This window comes from Neoarius graeffei, chromosome 18, assembly GCF_027579695.1.
Source record: "Neoarius graeffei isolate fNeoGra1 chromosome 18, fNeoGra1.pri, whole genome shotgun sequence".
Lineage (NCBI taxonomy): Eukaryota > Metazoa > Chordata > Actinopteri > Siluriformes > Ariidae > Neoarius > Neoarius graeffei.
This window is the reverse complement of record NC_083586.1, coordinates 60,267,687-60,282,236: the sequence shown is the minus strand read 5'-3', so window position 1 is coordinate 60,282,236 and position 14,550 is coordinate 60,267,687. Positions and strand designations below refer to the sequence as shown.

The following is a 14,550-nucleotide window of genomic DNA, read 5'->3' as shown; positions in this document are numbered from 1 at the left end:
AGACAGCGAGAGACAAAGAGAGCACGAGAGACAGTGAGAGAGCATACGCACGAGAGAGCACGGACACGCACGTGAGACAGAGTGCGAGAGACAGCGAGAGAGAGAGAGTGCGCACACGCACGTGAGACAAAGAGAGTGCAAGAGACAGAGAGCGAGCATACACACGAGAGACAGAGCGCGAGAGAGCATGCACACGCACGAGAGAGAGAGCACAAGAGACAGCAAGAGAGTGAGAGCGCACGCATGTGAGAGACAACGAGCATATGAGAGAGAGCGCATGCGCACATGCACGTGAGAGACAGCAAGAGAGAGAGCATACGCATGTGAGAGACAGCGAGAGAGAGCGCACACGAGAGAGCATACACACGCGAGAGACAGCGAGACAGGGCGCGCACATGCACATAAGAGACAGCGAGAGACAGAGAGAGCACGAGAGACAGTGAGAGAGCATACGCACGAGAGAGCACGCACACGCACGTGAGACAGAGCGCGAGAGACAGCGAAAGAGTGCACACATGCACGTGAGACAGCAAGAGACAAAGAGTGAGCATACACACGAGAGACAGAGCGCGAGAGAGCATGCACACACGAGAGAGCGCGAGAGAGAGAGCACAAGAGACAGCAAGAGAGTGAGAGCGCGCATGCATGTGAGAGACAGCAAGAGACAAAGAGCGCATGAGAGACAACGAGCATATGAGAGCGCACGCGCACATGCACGTGAGAGACAAAGAGCGCGAGAGACAGCAAGAGAGAGCATACGCATGTGAGAGACAGCGAGAGAGAGCACACACGCACGTAAGAGACAGCCAGAGACAAAGAGAGCACGAGAGACAGTGAGAGAGCATACGCACGAGATAGCACGCAAACGCACGTGAGACAGAGCGCGAGAGACAGCGAGAAAGAGAGTGCGCACACGCACGTGAGACAGCAAGAGACAAAGAGCACAAGAGACAGAGAGAGCGAGCACACACACGACAGAGCGTGAGAGAGAGAGAGAGAGGGAGAGAGAGAGAGGTGTATAATTAGTGACTATCCTCCATCTGTTGCTGTGCAGAAAAGTATTAGCACAGCATCCATAAACTGTTAGTTCATTCTCAGTACAGCAGTGACATGATGGTGTGTAGTACTGGTAGGAGTGCAAGGTGTGTGTGTGTGTGTGTCCTAGGTGAGGTGAGACTCACTTAGAGGGGTTGGTGTAGGGCAGCGAGATGGCAAACACACTGACGTACTGCTCAGCTACGAAGTTAGCATACAGGTGAGGCAACCTGACCAGGGCTAGAGAGAGAGAGAGAGAGAGAGAGAGAGAGAGAGAGACTCATATACGCCATTTATAAACAATCTTTCTGCACACATGGTCTACCACGCGACTCCTCCTCACTCACTGGACAGGAACTCGAGCATGGGCGATGCCATGGTGACGGTTGCCGAGATGTGTGTGAGCTTGACGATGAGGGCAGGCAGCAGTTTGATCATGATGTCGGGCATCTCCACCGTACACATGGTCAGAGCCACAACACACTGCTTAGCACAGCGGTAGATCAGGCCCGTCTCCAAACACTGCACCAGCTCCCTCTGAGAGAGAGAGAGAGAGAGAGAGAGAGAGAGAGAGAGAGAGAGAGAATGCACCAATTAGCTAGTGATGGTTAATGGTTGCCATGGTTACACTGTGCAACTCCTTTTCCTTTCATATCAGCACAAAAGGCAAAAACTTATCATTAAAGGTGTGTGTGTGTGTGTGTGTGTGTGTGTGTGTGTGTGTGAGAGAGAGAGAGTGAGTGAGAGACCTGTCTGGACTGTTCTAAATAGCTGTGATAGGACGTGAGTGCAGTCAGAACAGGAACCACAGCCAGCTGGACATCAGTGCGGGAGAAACCATCCGGGGTTCGCTTTAACCTCTCCGAGATCAGACGATCCGTCACCTAAACACACACACACACACACGTATACTCACTAAAAGTGTAACTAGGGATGGCGAAAACTAAAAAAAATCTTGACCGACCACCGAGCCTCATTAGCCGGTTAAAGTCTGTTAACCTATGAAAATTCTAGAATTGGAATTATGAGAATCTATTCTAAATCTAACCGCGAGCATGCGCACATTCAGTCCCGGTCGCTGCCCTCCACTCACATTCCCTTTTCTACAGCGCAAAACATTTAGTCAAACGCGGCACTGACGTCGAGGGGTTTGTATTGGAGTGGAGGACGAATGGCTCCAGCTTAGAGACAGTTTCAGTTGGCCATGATGGCGTTGAAAATAAAGTCAAGTGCTAGAAGAAGCACATAACATTCAGTGACGGGAATAACGGCGTTAAAGGAACAGTCCACCGTACTTCCATAATGAAATATGCTCTTATCTGAATTGAGACGAGCTGCTCCGTACCTCTCCGAGCTTTGCGCGACCTCCCAGTCAGTCAGACGCAGTCAGACGCGCTGTCACTCCTGTTAGCAATGTAGCTAGGCTCAGCATGGCCAATGGTATTTTTTGGGGCTGTAGTTAGATGCGACCAAACTCTTCCGCGTTTTTCCTGTTTACATAGGTTTATATGACCAGTGATACGAAACAAGTTCAGTTACACAAATTGAAACGTGGCGATTTTCTATGCTATGGAAAGTGCGCACTATAATGACAGGCGTACTAACACCTTCTGCGCGCTTCGGCAGTGCGTTGATATCTGAGCTCCGTATCAATGCGCTGCCGAAGCGCGCAGAAGGCGTTAGTACGCCTGTCATTATAGTGCGCACTTTCCATAGCATAGAAAATCGCTACGTTTCAATTTGTGTAACTGAACTTGTTTCATATCACTGGTCATATAAACCTATGTAAACAGGAAAAACGTGGAAGAGTTTGATCGCATCTAACTACAGCCCCAAAAAATACCATTGGCCATGCTGAGCCTAGCTACATTGCTAACAGGAGTGACAGCGCGTCTGACTGCGTCTGACTGACTGGGAGGTCGCGCAAAGCTCGGAGAGGTACGGAGCAGCTCGTCTCAATTCAGATAAGAGCATATTTCATTATGGAAGTACGGTGGACTGTTCCTTTAAAATAAAGGCTGTTATAACGCCAGGTAATCTAATTAATTAGCTACAATCGTTATAACGCCGTTACCAATATCGACACGCCATTACTGCATGGTATTGAAGTTGCTCTGAAGCCGTCACCGACTTGGCTCACAGACGTAAAAGCTGCGTTTGTCACTCCCCGTCCAAACACCGCTGTCATTTCATTCTCTCCCCTTCCCTCCAAAAGTCGGCATCTGCGCCTTTAGTTTGTGTGGAGAGATATGATCTGCAGTAACATGCATTGTTGGCTATAGACCGAAACGTACTTTTAGAATGCACTGGCCAAGGCAGGACTAAACTCCATGTGCCTTCTAATGATAATTTTAAAAAACAGAATAGTAATTTGTAAGCTAAAAAGCCTGTGTCTACACTTTTCTTTCGCCAAGTGGCAGCTGTCTTCAACTGGGGCGGGAGGGCGGGACATGACTGAATGGGTGTTTCTGATTTGTCAGCGGTCGTCCTTACACCGCATGGCATGGCCCAACCGTTTACAACACAGAATTCCAGGTTCTCCGCTCCAAAATCAGCAGCTTCAAAACGATTGATTTTTTTTTTTTAACTGACAACCAAAAAAAAAATTAACCGGTTGACGTTGATTCGGTCAACCATCGGTCAACATCCCTAAGTGTAACGTTCACAGCCACATATTACTATTATGATTTTTTCCCCCCTCTTTGCTGAAACTGTGTATGTTACGTGTGTGTGTGTACCATTGAGCAGAGAGTGGAGCACAGCTGATCTACACTGCACGGTGACGTGAGGAGTAAAACTTTATGCTGAAGGGTCCACGGCATCTTATCCAGAACCAGCTTCAGAACCTTCCAATCCGTTTCCTGCAATAAATAGATAAACAAATAAATAAAAACCAAAAGAAAACACAGCGTGCATGTCATCATAGTGTGTGTACCATCTTGAGACACTGCAGCAGCACGTTGAAGGCGAGGCTGTAAGGCAGGCAGGCGGTACGGATGGAAGTGGGCGGAGCCACAGGGGCAGGACTTCCTGTTGGGGACGAGACCGTTCCTGTCGATTTCTTCTCTGCCTCTCTCTTCTCTGGCCCACTGAAAAAGGGCACGCGCGCACACACAGTGAGACCGAGATCACAGAGCGAGAATAACTGGGGTAGAATTGTGTGCAACACGCGTGTGCGTCATTACCTCATGTCACAGTAGCAGTAGGGGCTGAAGCGCAGGACTCCGTCTTTATTCGGCACGCCCAACCGGTGCAGCGAATCAGCTCTCATCAACAGCAAGAAATCAAACACCTGAGAAAGAAACGCAGACAAATAAGACGCAGAGTCTTGCAAAACATTCAGAAGCCAAAGTATTTAATTTATGACCTGTGACCTCTGACCTGTAGGCGTACGGAACTGGCAAGGGCGGAGCAGTACTTGTTTTTATAGTGGAGCTGCAGGTGACTGATCAGCAACTCGTATACTCGACTTGCGTGACTGGCTGGCAGGCTGTACAGCTTACTCTGCGCGCACACACAGTGTGAAACAGATACAGAGAGACCGATGAAAGAAAGGAGAGAAAGAAAGAGAGATAGATAGATAGATCTGTGCACGCGCGTACCTGCAGGATCTCCAGCAGCCCCAGTATGGCAGTTTTGACGTCCTCCATGGGCGAGTCAGCCAAGAGCTCTCTCTCTCCTTCTACAGAGCAAGACAGTGAACAACTTGCCACCTACAGAACGAACACACACACACACACACACACACTAAGTGATGTCCACCAGACACGTCCCTCCGTGTCTGAAATCGCTCCCTACTCACTATATAGCGAGGACGCCATTTTGTAGTGCTGTCCGAAACAATAGTGAGGATTATTTACACCCTATATAGTGCACTCAAAGTATCCCACAATGCATCACGAAAAGGAGTGTACACTGTACTCGAGTTGAGGGGGGATGGGGGGGGGGGGGGGGGGGGGGGGGGGCCGGAATAAAAAATGGTCAAAATCATCCCCCCTCTAAAACGGGCATCCCCCCTCCCTTCCCTTGAGCAATTTTATCAATAAATGTGGACATTACTTCTATTTAACATTGGAATTAGAAATGCCATTCCACGCAGCTTTGCTAAAACTGAGCATACAATAAGCTACGGCGAGAGAGGGCACGCGCAAGCGAAGCGTTTGAGGAGGTGACATTCAGTTGGGGTTCCGTTATTTTTGATTTCATTCGGTGTCAGTGACAGCAGCGGATTGCAGCATCATGGCCAAGCGGAGTGGACAGCAAGACCTCAGCAAGTTCGGATTTAAGATCGCAAGAAAAAACATTTCAGGAGGTAAGTCAAGAGTTACGAATATCAGTCCCACTTTCTGTGAGCCCGCTATCATGCTGTAAAGTTCCCGATATGGAGCCTAATTTGTGGGCGGCGGATAACAACACAGCTATCATAATGAATGTTAGTTTGGAGTCTAGCCAGCTATCGATAGCTTAAGCCTAGGTCACAACCGGACGTACGATTTTTTGGCCGTGCGATTTTTAGCGTTTCCAAAATCGCTGCGCTTTTTTTTGTTCGTGGAGAAAGACGCGCGTTGGTCGTAAGTTTGTCTTGCAACCTGAAAAAAACGTAAGCGCCCGTAGAGTTTGTTTGACATGACAAAGAACCTCTGCGGCCGGTCTGAGGCCAGTCTATGGCTCGAAGATCAGCACGTCACACGCGCGCCCTCTGTGCGTTTCTTGTGTTTTTTGCACGTAGACCGGCCGTAGGAGCACGTACGGCCGGTTGTGACCGAGGCTTTACTCAGGTTCATGTTAGCTTTGATTTCTTGTATAAGGCCATTAATTTAATCAGCGTGGACCAGGGCTTTGAACCGGTTCAAGGAACGAAAACCGGGAACTTTTTCTATTTCACATGGAACAGAAACGAAACCAGAAACTTTATTATTTTTTATGTTCCGGAACAGAAACGCTTATTAAAAATAATGGTAACCGGTTAATACCGGTTTTTATTTCGTTCCTCAAAGTTTCCGTAGCCTACAAATAAAAAAGTCATTCTTCTCCTGCGCAAGTTTCTATGACCCGCTGGGGTTCACTTCCTGTGTGACGTTCGCTGACTGAATGGAGAGAGCGGGAAGGTGGACTACTATCACGTCTCCATGTGATAATAAGTGAATTACTGAGTGTCTGAGCAAAGAAGAGCCTGAACGATGCAACCTCCCTATTGGCTGTTTGTAAAAATGTATCAGTTGTTGCCCTTCCCACGGGAATCATCGCGGGCTCGAGAGACGAGACCTGACGAGTTAGTTCGTTGGTAGCAGAACAAAATGTCTGGACACAAATCGGGTTTTCAGAAAAGGAAAGAAAATAAACGGAGGGTCGAAAATACAAAAAAGGAGGCAGAAAATGCAAAACGAGTTAAGGTAGGACAAATGGTTACTTTTTAAGGCAGCCCGCCGTGGCTGCAGGCTTTCAGTTGTGTCATTGAATGGTTACTTTTCTGAGGCAGCCCGCCGTGGCTGCCTGCAGGCTTATTTATTATAGCCCATTTAGTTAAAATAGTTGATATAAAATGTTTATAGTTATAGTTATGTGATGGTTGTCCTGATTTAGACTGTTGTTTTTTTTTTTTTTTTTGGGGGGGGGGGGGGGGGGGTTGCACGATGTTGCACCCGGGTCCAGATTAGGGCAGAACCGGCCCTGGCTACATTTCAGGTGTAGTTTGTTTTATGAATGTATGCACTTGCATAGATGTGTACTTGGTCTTCCAATATGGCGACTACCGAAATCTCGCGGCGTGGTGACGTCATGCGGTAGCCCTCTATAGGGCCTGACTAGCCTTTGGTAACACACTAAACGAATTCTCTTTCATTTTTGGCACTTTTTCTGTTTGTGTAGATGGGAAGACATACTGAGAATCCAAATCGCCAACATTTGAAATAATAATTGTTTTGAATTATTTCTTGTCTTATTTAATGAAGGTTGTAATAGAATTAGCCTACATTTGGCTTAAGCTGGATGAGACAGAGACATAATTTTATAGCCATTTGTTAAACAGCTGACAGGGAACGTAATTAACCGTTCCGGGAACGAAATTTTTTTTGTTCTAACCGGTTCGGGAACGTCTATTTAATGGTGGAACCCAAAACCGGAAACGTTAAAATTCCGTTTCTGTTCGGAACGAACCAATAGGAAAAAAATTCTGGTTCAAAGCCCTGGCGTGGACGTTTGTTTGTTATTCTTCAGGCAACAAAAAGTGTTATTCAAGACAGGAAGGCTAAAATAAACGACACTAGCAGTTTTGAAGGCTTCATTGCCTCATTAGAGAGCCGGTCACAACATGTAAGGCTGATTTACACTTTACTGTTGCTTGTTTTAGCTTATTGGTTCCCTACCTACCTCTGTATTTAACTCAATGTTCAGCTTTGAATAAAAAAATTCTATTGACTTGATATGAAAAGATTCAGTTGTTCATTTACATTGCCTGCTGAGGTTTTAATAAATTATTCACCAAACGATTTAAAAGGAGCCTACCATGACTATGAAGTTACACTTCAAATGTGTCATCTGCATTTCACCCTAATATGGAGAATGTGGTCGGTATGTCAGCCAGGAGACTGACTAAATATGACACATGACATCCACACTGTGCATGTTTTACAGTAAAATACCAGTGTATTATGTTTTTTACAACAATAAAAAGGGTACACAGTGTGTACTACACACTTTATCAGCACAAAATACTGTATGTCTGGTAAATGAACAAGGTCCACAGACCTACGTTGTGTGCAAACCCTCCTAAAAGCAAACCGGTTTCCCACCGACGGACCGACCGATGGGTCGACACGCGACTAAAAATTTCACCATCCCCCCGGTTTGATTTTACAACTCGACCACTGAGTGTACAACGATGGTTACTAACCAAAGCAATATATCCCATCATGCATTGCGGTCACGCTGAAAGAAATCAAACTAAAAGTCTCAAATGTGATTTAATAAAAAAGGCAGCGGCGAAGAAGAAAGTATTCAGGCTTGATTTAAAAGAAGCGAAAGCTGCAGGTGCTTTGTATTGATTAATGTGGGAAATGTGCTCAGTAGAATATGGATTTATCACAAAAACACACGCATGGATTTATTATTTTGAACGAAAACCCACCAGCCGACTGATCCGGCACGTTTTAATTGTGCGACAGTAATGACGTAAATACCAGCGTGACGGAGTAGTGTCCGAAAGAGTTTGTTCATTTTACCAATGAGCTCGCTGTATAGTCCTCTATACAGTAATTCCCTATATAGGGAGTAGTGAACGAGTGAGCGATTTCAGACACAGGGTTTGTGTAATCGGTCACTAAAGAAACAATAATATATTCAAAACGTATTAGAATTAATTAACACCTTCTGACCAATCAGAATCCAGAACGCAACACTAATGGTGCCATTCTTATGAACCATTCTGAAATCAGCGATGAACTCGACCTCTTCACTAACAGCTGATGATTCAACACAGAGAATTATAAGCACCCGTGTGTGAGAGAGATATACACAGTGGTGCTTGAAAGTTTGTGAACCCTTTAGAATTTTCTATATTTCTGCATAAATATGACCTAAAACATCATCAGATTTTCACACAAAGTCCTAAAAGTAGATAAAGAGAACCCAGGTAAACAAATGAGACAAAAATATTATACTCGGTCATTTATTTATTGAGGAAAATGATCCAATATTACATATCTGTGAGTGGCAAAAGTATGTGACCCTTTGCTTTCAGTATCTGGTGTGACCCCCCTTGTGCAGCAATAACTGCAACTAAACGTTTCCGGTGACTGTTGATCAGTCCTGCACACCGGCTTGGAGGAATTTTAGCCCGTTCCTCCGTACAGAACAGCTTCAACTCTGGGATGTTGGTGGGTTTCCTCACATGAACTGCTCGCTTCAGGTCCTTCCACAACATTTCGATTGGATTAAGGTCAGGACTTTGACTTGGCCATTTCAAAACATTCACTTTATTCTTCTTTAACCATTCTTTGGTAGAACGACTTGTGTGCTTAGGGTCGTTGTCTTGCTGCATGACCCACCTTCTCTTGAGATTCAGTTCATGGACAGATGTCCTGACATTTTCCTTTAGAATTCGCTGGTATAATTCGGAATTCATTGTTCCATCAATGATGGCAAGCCGTCCTGGCCCAGATGCAGCAAAACAGGCCCAAACCATGATACTACCACCACCATGTTTCACAGATGGGATAAGGTTCTTATGCTGGAATGCAGTGTTTTCCTTTCTCCAAACACAACGCTTCTCATTTAAACCAAAAAGTTCTATTTTGGTCTCATCCATCCACAAAACATTTTTCCAATAGCCTTCTGGCTTGTCCACATGATCTTTAGCAAACTGCAGATGAGCAGCAACGTTCTTTTTGGAGAGCAGTGGCTTTCTCCTTGCAACCCTGCCATGCACACCATTGTTGTTCAGTGTTCTCCTGATGGTGGACTCATTAACATTAGCCAATGTGAGAGAGGCCTTCAGTTGCTTAGAAGTTACCCTGCGGTCCTTTGTGACCTCGCCGACTATTACACGCCTTGCTCTTGGAGTGATCTTTGTTGGTGGACCACTCCTGGGGAGGGTAACAATGGTCTTGAATTTCCTCCATTTGTACACAATCTGTCTGGCTGTGGATTGGTGGAGTCCAAACTCTTTAGAGATGGTTTTGTAACCTTTTCCAGCCTGATGAGCATCAACAACACTTTTTCTGAGGTCCTCAGAAATCTCCTTTGTTCGTGCCATGATACACTTCCACAAACATGTGTTGTGAAGATCAGGCTTTGATAGATCCCTGTTCTTTAAATAAAACAGGGTGCCCACTCACACCTGATTGTCATCCCATTGATTGAAAACACCTGACTCTAATTTCACCTTCAAATTAACTGCTAATCCTAGAGGTTCACATACTTTTGCCACTCACAGATATGTAATATTGGATCATTTTCCTCAATAAATAAATGACCAAGTATAATATTTTTGTCTCATTTGTTTAACTGGGTTCTCTTTATCTACTTTTAGGACTTGTGTGAAAATCTGATGTTTTAGGTCATATTTATGCAGAAATATAGAAAATTCTAAGGGGTTCACAAACTTTCAAGCACCACTGTGTATTTTTTATATACACACGCACCTTCTCGATGATGTCGAGCAGGCTGTTGAAGTGGTGTGTGTTGCAGCCCTCAGCGAGATCCACCAGTAGCTGTGTGGCCTGTTTACGCACAGACAGGTCCCGGTCCTCTGCGATCTGTCCCAGCTGTGGCAGGACCACCACCTCAATCAGTTCCTCCTGCATCACAGGAGAGAGAGAGAGAGAAAAAAAACCACACAACACACCAGAGTGTTTAAAGAGTTAAATAACCACCTATTAATAAAACATGGGGTACAATTCATGTATCCTTAAAGAGCAGGACAGAGAAAGGGTTTTGTTTTTGGTCCCCCCCCCCAGAACCTCATAGAGCTGCCTGTTGGTGCTGAGGACGAAAGAGAGGATGTGCAGCACTTTGATTCTGATCACGCTGCGTGTCTCATTCCTAACACACAGAGAGAGAGAGAGAGAGAGAGAGAGAGAGAGAGAGAGAGAGAGACTCAGTGTACAAAAGGAGACATGCCTTGTGTCCGAAATCGCTCACTCGTTCACTACTCCCTATATAGGGAATTACTGTATAGAGGACTATACAGTGAGCTCATTGGTAAAATGAAAAACCCTCTTTCGGACACTACCCCGTCGCGCTGGTATTTACGTCATTACTGTCGCACAATTAAAACGTGCCAGATCAGTCGGCTGGTGGGTTTTCGTTCAAAATAATAAATCCATGCGTGTGTTTTTGTGATAAATCCATATTATACTGAGCGCATTTCCCACATTAATCAATACAAAGTACCTGCAGCTTTCACTTCTTTTAAATCAAGCCTGAATACTTTCTTCTTCGCCGCTGCCTTTTACCAAATCAAATCTGAGACTTTTAATTTGATTTCTTTCAGCACGACCGCAATGCATGATGGGATATATTGCTTTGGTTAGTGACCATCGTTGTTACACTCCTTTTCGTGATGCATTGTGGGATACTTTGAGTGCACTATATAGGGTGTAAATAATCCTCACTATCGTTTCGGACAGCACTACAAAATGGCGTCCTCGCTATATACTGAGTGATTTCGGACACAGGGGTTACTGTATGTAAGTAAGATACAAAACTTGAGTTTCAAACACTGATCAGATTGAGCTTAGAACTATGAGTGGGTGTGGCTTCATATGCTAATGAGCAGGCTTGGACAGCCCTGCAACACCACTCAAGCAGGATTATTAAATCTACCAAACACCTCAATTATAGCATTCGCACAGTGGATACAATTAATATAATGGAGAGTTGGGGAGCTTTATAACAGCCAACTTGTAAATTGCACCACTAAACTAGTTGTGGAGGTCGGACCTGAAGAACTTCTCCATGAGGCGATGGAGGCTCTGGATCCAGCCGTCTTTAGCAGGATGGATGGATTGAGCTCGGTACGAGATCAGAGTCAGCACTGAGGCATCCTACGACACATACACACAATTAATAAGATTAACAACTGACTGAATAACTGACTGTGTGTGTGTGAGAGATTGAGAGAGAGAGAGAGAGAGAGAGAGAGTTACTGACAGGTCGTTTTTCTGCGCATTTTTCCACCAGGCTGAAGAAACGCTCTGTGGATCCGTGGTAATCGTTCTGCTCATACAGCTCCTCCACCGTGCTCAACAACTCGAACACAATTGTCTTCAGCTCAGGACTGCCTGTGCTCTACACACACAAAAATAAAATCTTTAAAACAGGGATGAGAATGAAAAATATTTAAAAAGTTTGAAAAAACCAGGGCGGGGCCCAGGGGGGCGGGGCCCAGGGCCCAGGGGTTCCAGGAGCTAATGATTTTTGGCTATTTTTTATTTATTTATTTTCTTTATTATTAGACAGGGAGATGATTATTAGACAGGGAGATGATTATTAGACAGGGAGATGATTATTAGACAGGGAGATTCTTTTGTGTAATCTGAGCTGAAGTGGGTTTTGTGCTTTGGTTTTTTGGGGCACGCACGTGCTCTCTCTGCCATGCCGATCCTGTAGGCTGCGCTGACTCAGCTGAAAACTCCGGTCCTCGAGAAAAGAGATAAAAGCCCGCCCACACTGAAAGCTGATTGGCTTATTTTGCTGAGTAACCCAATCAGGATGCTCTTTGTCTGGCATGCGCTACATGAACAAGCACACAGTCTCCCTCGCGCGTGCACATTCTAAGATGCGTGATGCAGACCTTAATGTTGCGCGCGCACGCTCAAAAACGATCATTTTGGTCTGAAAAAGTCGGAAATCCGCCGATTGGCGGAAAATTCTCATCCCTGTTAAAAGCATCTCTGTGACTTTCATTTCACTGTGCCATGCATGTTGGTTTGAGCCAGATGCAGCATGAAGGTTTGAGTACTTCAGAAACCGCTGATCTCCTCCTGGGGTTACACAGACGGAATGGTGCGAAAAACAAACAGAGTCAGTGAGCGACAGCTCTGTGGGTGGAAACAAACACCTTGTTGATAAGAGAGGGTCAAAAGAAAAATGGACAGATTCATGGTTTGAGCTGTTTTGCCAGGAAGGATATAGTAACTCATATAATCACTCTTTACAACCGTGGTGAGCAGAAAAGCAACAGCAGAAGAACACACTGGGTTCCACTCCTGCAGCCAAGAACAGGGATCTTAGACTCTAACAAGTTCCTATTAAAGTGGCCGGTGTGTGTGTGTGTTACCTGTATCTGCTGCAGGAGTCTCTCGATGATGGCCAGCAGGATGTCCCAGGTGACCACCTGCAGTTCTTTCCCGTACTTCTTTATCAGCCGTGTGATTGACAGGACGATCTCGTAGGACACCACCTCGTTCGCGCAGTTCATCGCCTGGGGTCAGAGAGAGGTCAAAGGGCGTGTCCTAGGTACATAGGCATCATTACTTCACATTGACACATACACACACACCTTGTAGAATGAGGGCAGCACCAGCGTGGGTGTGTTTTTGAGAGCAGGGAGTCTGTGAGCCCCCCAAAGCGCCATGCCGACGAAAAACACGGCTCCTCTCAGCAGAGCGGCATCCTCTGTATACACCCTAAAAAAAATAAAAATTTTAAAAGGGGTGGGGTTTGATTGGAGAAAAGGTAACAGTACAAGCTTGTATTTATGCTACACACACACACACACCTTTCCTCCATGATGCGACACATGGTGTAGATCGCACTGTGGCCCAGGTGAGTCCCCAACACCTTCCTCATCAGCTACACATAGAGAGACCACACGTTATCGTTTCTATAGCAACAGCTCATCTACAGGGACTTGTACAGTGATCGGAAGATCCACGTAAAAAAAAAAAAAAAAAAGGCAGATCTTTCGTTAGGGTGAAGTTTTCTGTAAGGAAACACTCATTCAACGTTTCTGGAAGGAGTCTCCAGTGCGAAAAGTTTTCCGACGTCTTCAGGAGGGAGAGGACGTAATGCTTTACAGTTTCATAATAAGCTGCACATTTTTGGCTCATTAACTTCAAGGGGGGGGGGGGGGGGGGGGGGGGGGAGCATGAGAATGTTTCACAACATTTACCGTCGCTGTAAACGGATGTCGTTCTTTACTAAATAAAAAATCGTAACTGTTGGCTGCAGTGCAAGAGAAAAAAGAAATGCACTGTGATGATACGGTGTTACCTGCCCAATCATATACTGTTTATACCTATTGTAGATAGCATCATACGGAAGCCCCGCCCCCAAATACGATTTCCTATCCGATGTCTAATGAACCGCGGCTCACCTTCCAGCAGGACTCGCAGAACTCCTTTACGTTAACCGTTCTACACAGAGTGATGATGAAGATGGTTAGAGAGTCAGACGGCAGGCAGTTATAACAAACGACCGCATCCAGCACCTGCAGAGCCACCTGTAACACACACACAGAGGAAGTCCAAGCTCAGTCACAAATTTAAATATAAAAGATTATTTTATAAGTATATAAAATGTACCTCAATATCTGTGGAGGATGTAGTTCGGTTACACAACAAGCAGATCTTCCTTTAAAACACACACACACAGTATTTATTCAACATTGTTCATTACACCGGATATACGATGCTCCTCTACGTCATGATCTTTATGTAATCATCCCCCAAGTGAACTTTTCCACATTTCACAGAATCCCTTAATTGAGATTTTGTGTCATGGATCTACAGTAAAATAGCTCTAAATTTTGAACTGGGGAGAAAAATCGTTTATTAAAAGATTGGATCATCTCTACCATTTTTCTATGTGCATGTACAACGTGATGTTTCTGCAATTTCTGGATTGAGAGAGAGAGAGAGAGAGAGAGAGAGAGAGAGAGACAGTCAGGGAGAGAGACAGTGCGTCAGGGAAAGAGCGCAAGCGAGTGAGCAAGAGAGAGAAAGGGAGAGTCAGGGAAAGAGAGCATGAAAGAAAGTCAGGGAAAGAGATGGGGAGAGAAAGTCAAGAAAGAGA

At 45.3% G+C, this 14,550-nt stretch overlaps 1 protein-coding gene across 2 annotated transcripts in view; it reads right to left on the bottom strand.

Moving 5' to 3' along the window:
• Positions 1-14,550, bottom strand: part of tsc2 (TSC complex subunit 2) — a 94,980-nt gene that overhangs the window by 65,396 nt on the left and 15,034 nt on the right. For both annotated transcript variants that reach the window (XM_060899134.1, XM_060899135.1), the window contains exons 7-23: positions 14,061-14,109; positions 13,853-13,978; positions 13,256-13,329; positions 13,037-13,163; positions 12,815-12,958; positions 11,686-11,823; positions 11,476-11,579; positions 10,494-10,575; positions 10,176-10,331; positions 4,638-4,748; positions 4,417-4,539; positions 4,221-4,327; positions 3,971-4,124; positions 3,774-3,896; positions 1,785-1,919; positions 1,383-1,572; positions 1,182-1,275 (exon numbers count right to left, since the gene is read on the bottom strand). In XM_060899134.1, the coding sequence (XP_060755117.1) occupies positions 1,182-1,275; positions 1,383-1,572; positions 1,785-1,919; positions 3,774-3,896; positions 3,971-4,124; positions 4,221-4,327; positions 4,417-4,539; positions 4,638-4,748; positions 10,176-10,331; positions 10,494-10,575; positions 11,476-11,579; positions 11,686-11,823; positions 12,815-12,958; positions 13,037-13,163; positions 13,256-13,329; positions 13,853-13,978; positions 14,061-14,109 (2,037 nt within the window). The remainder of the gene's footprint in view (positions 1-1,181; positions 1,276-1,382; positions 1,573-1,784; positions 1,920-3,773; positions 3,897-3,970; positions 4,125-4,220; positions 4,328-4,416; positions 4,540-4,637; positions 4,749-10,175; positions 10,332-10,493; positions 10,576-11,475; positions 11,580-11,685; positions 11,824-12,814; positions 12,959-13,036; positions 13,164-13,255; positions 13,330-13,852; positions 13,979-14,060; positions 14,110-14,550) is intronic.